The following is a 4,430-nucleotide window of genomic DNA, read 5'->3' on the forward strand; positions in this document are numbered from 1 at the left end:
CCCTGGGGATGCCAGGTTCAGCATGCTCAGACACAGACACGCAGAACACAGGGCTCAGGGCCCGTGTGTGGACCCTGCCCCCTCCCCTCCCACCATCCAGGGCTGTCCACGCACCCCAATTCTCTAGGCTTCAGCCCCTTTCTTAGTCTGGGATCTGCACAGCATTGAGGGACCCAGGAGTCAACCTCCAGACCTTCAGCAAGTAAAAGGGGAAGAAAGGCAAGAGGGACTGGTTGGGAAGTGGGGTGGAGGAGGGAATGGTGGGGACTGTCAGGAGGGGTGGGGGCTGGGTGGGAGACCTTCAGAGGATGAATTTTTGGATGTCAGGCCTGGGAGAGAATAGGAGAAAGAAGAAAGGTCTCCATGTAGCCATGGATCACTTAGAAAGGGACTGGATCCCATACCCCAGCTCCATTCAGCTCCAACCTCAGCCCTAACCCCAGCCTTGACCTAGTTCCAGGTCCAGTCAGCCCTACCATGACAACGGAATATCAAGACCTTCAGCATCTGGACAATGAGGAGAATGATCATCAGCTCAGAAGAGGTGAGGGGGCACGTCTCCCCATTTCCAAGAGGGCAGCATTCGGTAGCCCCCTCACCTCAGCTCTTGCTTCTTCCTGTGGCCTCTGGGTTGCCCCACTCCCAGGAACATGCTGTCTGAGCTGCCCCTCTTAGGAAGGTACAAGGTGAGGGGCTGGAGCTGGAGTCCTTTTGTGGTGATGGGGGTCTAAGGCTTCTGTGTGCCTCCTGACTCTTTCTGTGTCACCCATTTCTCAGGACCCTGGGGAGAGGGTGGACCCAGGGGCATGGGAGTGACTTGGAAGAAGTTAGTCCCCCTACTCCTTTTTTCTTCCCACACCTGGTGAGCTTTGCCGTGTGTGTGTGTGTGTGTGTGTGTGTGTGTGTGTGTGTGTGTATGGGGTGCCTGGGATCAGTTCATCATGGAGTCCGATTTCTGGGAAGAGGCGGAGGGATCTCTGATCCAAGGGAGGATGAGGTCCTCCTGCATCAAAAAAGCAGCCCCCTTCTTTCTCGTGCTAGCATGGACGCTTGGGCTTAGCGAGAAGGTTCTTGGGGAATGGGAACGGGCAGTGACTTTTTACAGGGAAAGGGCTTCAGGGGAGAAGAGAATTGAGGGGAGGCCCCCACATTCCGGCTCATACCCTCAGGGCTCCCCAGCAGGGGGCAACTTGAGGGACCTGAAGTGAAGTCTGGCTACTCAGCCTTCTCTCCTTGCGCTCAGCCAAAGAGGAGTGGGATGCATGGGGAAAGGAAGAAACTCCCCTTCTCTTGCCCCACCTTCAGGAGCAGTGACTTCCCCCCCAACTGACCCTCCCCCTCTGGTCTCCTCAAGCCCACAAACTCTTGAGGAGTTGGTGAAGCTCCTCAAGCTCTGACGAGCTCCACCAGTTGCAGTGACACAGTTAGGCCACTAGATGTCAGCAAAGGCTCAGAGCGGGTGAGACTAGGGCTAGTCAAAGCTTGGTACCCATCCCCACCCCGATTCCCTTCACTGCCAGTTGCCTTTGGCCCCTCCGGGTCACCCATTGCCCAGATTTCTTAATCTATATGGTTCCTCCTAGACCATTAGAGGAGACTTAGCCTGTTCTCCCAGGACCCGAGGGCTGCCCCAGGCTCCCCTTTGTCCCTGATACCGTGGTGCCTTCTCTTGCAGGGCCGCCTCCTCCCCAGCCGCTCTTTCGGCGGCTCTGTTCCGGACCCCGCCTCCTCCTGCTCTCCCTGGGCCTCAGCCTCCTGCTGCTGGTGGTTGTCTGTGTGATCGGATCCCAGAGTGGGTGGCCTGGGGGCCTGGGCTGGGAAGGGAGCAGTATTTCCTGGGGAAGAGGGTGGGGTGGAGGGTGATCCGTGGGGAACAGCGGTAGGGGGAGCGCTGCCCACTGTGACGGTGGACACAGCCCCCACATTCTGCTCTTATCCACATCTTCTCCACTCAGACTCCAAGCTGCAGGAGGAGCTGCGCGCCCTGAGAGAGACGTTCAGCAACTTCACAGTGAGCACGGAGGTTGAGGTCAAGGCCCTGAGCAGCCAGGGTGAGGGGGGCCGGGGCTGGGGCTGGGGGGCTGTGGAACGCTAGGGACGTTGGGACACTGAGCAAGTCTCTCCCCCAGGAGGGAACGTGGGCAGAAAGATGAAGTCCCTGGAGTCCCAGCTGGAGAAACAACAGCAGGAGCTGAGCGAAGGTTAGAGGCGCGTGTGCCTGTGCGCCTGTGCGGGGTATAGGGGGCCTCTCATGTCAAACCAAGGAGTCTTAAGGCAAGGGCATCTGTGACTGACCTTCAGGCCTCAAAACGTAGGGACAGACGCTTCCCAGCCCACTGTGTTCACGTCGCCCTCCGCCCACTCTCCTCCTCTCTCTGTGCCCCCGTCTCCCCAGATCACTCCAGCTTGCTGCTCCACGTGAAGCAGTTTGTGTCTGACCTGCGAAGCCTGAGCTGTCAGATGGCGGATCTCCAGGGCAACGGTGAGGAGGGGGTGAGGAGGCGGGGCTGGGGGGTAGGGGGGCGTGGTGTGTTTGTGTGTGTGTGCGCGCGCGTACGCACCCGTGCGCAGCGCCTCAGCTCTCCGTCTGTCCTCTGCCCTCAGGCTCTGACAGGACCTGCTGCCCGGTGAACTGGCTGGAGCACGAGGACAGCTGCTACTGGTTCTCTCGCTCAGGGAAGGCCTGGCCCGAGGCTGAGAAGTACTGCCAGCTGGAGAACGCCCACCTGGTGGTGGTGGGCTCCTGGGAGGAGCAGGTGAGGCCTCGAGGCCTTTTGTGGGGGGCCGACTGGTCTCAGGAGACGTCACCAGCCCCGCCTCTACCCCCAGAAATTCATCCAGCACCACATGGGCCCTGTCAACACCTGGATGGGCCTCACCGACCAAAATGGGCCCTGGAAATGGGTGGATGGGACGGACTATGAGACAGGCTTCAAGTGAGTGTGTGCCCGTCCTTGCCTGCGGGTCCCCAGGGCCAGGAGCCCCTTGGGGCGCGGGGCTGCTGGGGCCCATGTCTGGCCTGTCTCGTCAGGAACTGGAGACCAGAGCAACCAGACGACTGGTACGGGCACGGGCTCGGAGGAGGCGAGGACTGTGCCCACTTCACGGACGACGGCCGCTGGAACGACGACGTCTGCCAGAGGCCCTACCGCTGGGTCTGTGAGACACGGCGGGACAGGGACAGCTAGGTGCCGCCTCACCCCCTTATTTATTTCCTAAACGTCTTCACCCGCCCAAGGGGCCTCCTCACCTTCTCAGGGATTTTCATCCAGGATTTTAATGGGCGGGTGGGTGGGAAGGACAGTGTCCGAGGAATGTAGAACGGTGTTTGGAGGGCTGGGGAGATTCAAACCCATGTCACCACTGCAGTTTGCAGGTTATTATCATCCATATTTTGTAGAGTAAAAAACAGGGAAATACACTAAACATTCTATGAGTTGTCTGGTCATTGGAGATCAGAGAGGGCTGGTTGACACTGGGAAGCCCTGGGCAGGCAGTGGACCATGGGGAGACCTGGAGGGGTTTTGGGCAAGATGGCCTGGGTTAGCCCCGCCTTATTATTCACAGGTATGTGAGTTTGGGCAAGTTACTCTGCTCTCTGAGTCTCAGCTGTAAAATTGTACTGTTACTGGGGACCATTTTACCTGCAGCAATCTCCCCCAGGAACAGAACTGCTCCAATGTTCAAAAGTTTCAGATGAAACCCATTGGTGTCTGTTGCATGCATTACAGTGAACAGAAGCAGTGTCCACAGAAAGCTAACAAGTACAATGAATGCAAAGATGAGCCCACAACCAACAATCACCCAACTTGTGAGGATAACCCACACCCTGGAAGAGAAGCCCCCAGATAAACAGAATCCACAACCCAGGCTGGGAGCTAACAGGATAAACAGATTAAGACTTTACAGAGACACTTTTGGGATTATTAATAAAAACTGAAAAAGTATTAAACCACAAATAAGATCTCAACTAAAAAGGAGCAATGCTCTGACCACAATAAAGTTAAAGCGCCAAAAAAGATATACCAGCATATAAATTTTCACCATCTTTCTAGATAACTATGAGTTTAAGGAAAATGAAAATGAAAGGGTCAAGTGATTTAGAAATGAGCAGGGAAAATGCCACATACTGAGACTGTGAGATGGTCTAAAGCAGTTTTCTGGAGGAAGAAATATGTAGCTGTAAGTGCATTTATCAAAAAGCATGGAAGGCTGAATTGAAGTAAGACTTAAGGGACTTCAAAAAGAATAACAAAGTAAATCCTCCCAAATGGAAGGAGCTTATATTTAAGAAAAAGCAAAAATAAGTAACTAGAAAATATTGATTAATTTAAAAAATCAGGTTCTTGAAAAATGTAAATAAAATAAACAAATATGAAGGAGAAAAAAGGAAACACAGACACATGACTTTAGAAAGTTGAGAGGTTACA

At 54.8% G+C, this 4,430-nt stretch overlaps 1 protein-coding gene across 2 annotated transcripts; it reads left to right on the plus strand.

Moving 5' to 3' along the window:
* Positions 1-3,433, plus strand: LOC108401215 (asialoglycoprotein receptor 1). 2 transcript variants are annotated; one of them, XM_017666987.3, is made up of 9 exons: positions 1-219; positions 455-544; positions 1,676-1,792; positions 1,956-2,051; positions 2,130-2,201; positions 2,396-2,482; positions 2,605-2,756; positions 2,842-2,936; positions 3,032-3,433. In XM_017666987.3, the coding sequence occupies exons 2-9, from the start codon at positions 478-480 to the stop codon at positions 3,186-3,188; spliced, it is 843 nt and encodes a 280-aa protein (XP_017522476.2). In that variant the 5' UTR covers positions 1-219; positions 455-477; the 3' UTR covers positions 3,189-3,433. The 2 variants fall into 2 exon arrangements, with proteins under 2 accessions (XP_017522476.2, XP_017522474.2); XM_017666985.3 differs by having other exon boundaries at positions 4-219; positions 2,830-2,936.
* Positions 3,434-4,430: the final 997 nt, after the last annotated feature.

This window comes from Manis javanica, chromosome 4, assembly GCF_040802235.1.
Source record: "Manis javanica isolate MJ-LG chromosome 4, MJ_LKY, whole genome shotgun sequence".
NCBI lineage: Eukaryota > Metazoa > Chordata > Mammalia > Pholidota > Manidae > Manis > Manis javanica.

Bases quoted from the DNA above. Each gene is read 5' to 3' on its own strand.
- LOC108401215 (XM_017666985.3), top strand. From the start codon at position 478: ATGACAACGGAATATCAAGACCTTCAGCATCTGGACAATGAGGAGAAT. The intron at 2,052-2,129 runs GTGAGGGGGGCC...TCTCTCCCCCAG, and splicing joins CAAGGCCCTGAGCAGCCAGG to GAGGGAACGTGGGCAGAAAG. The intron at 2,483-2,604 runs GTGAGGAGGGGG...CTCTGCCCTCAG, and splicing joins GGCGGATCTCCAGGGCAACG to GCTCTGACAGGACCTGCTGC.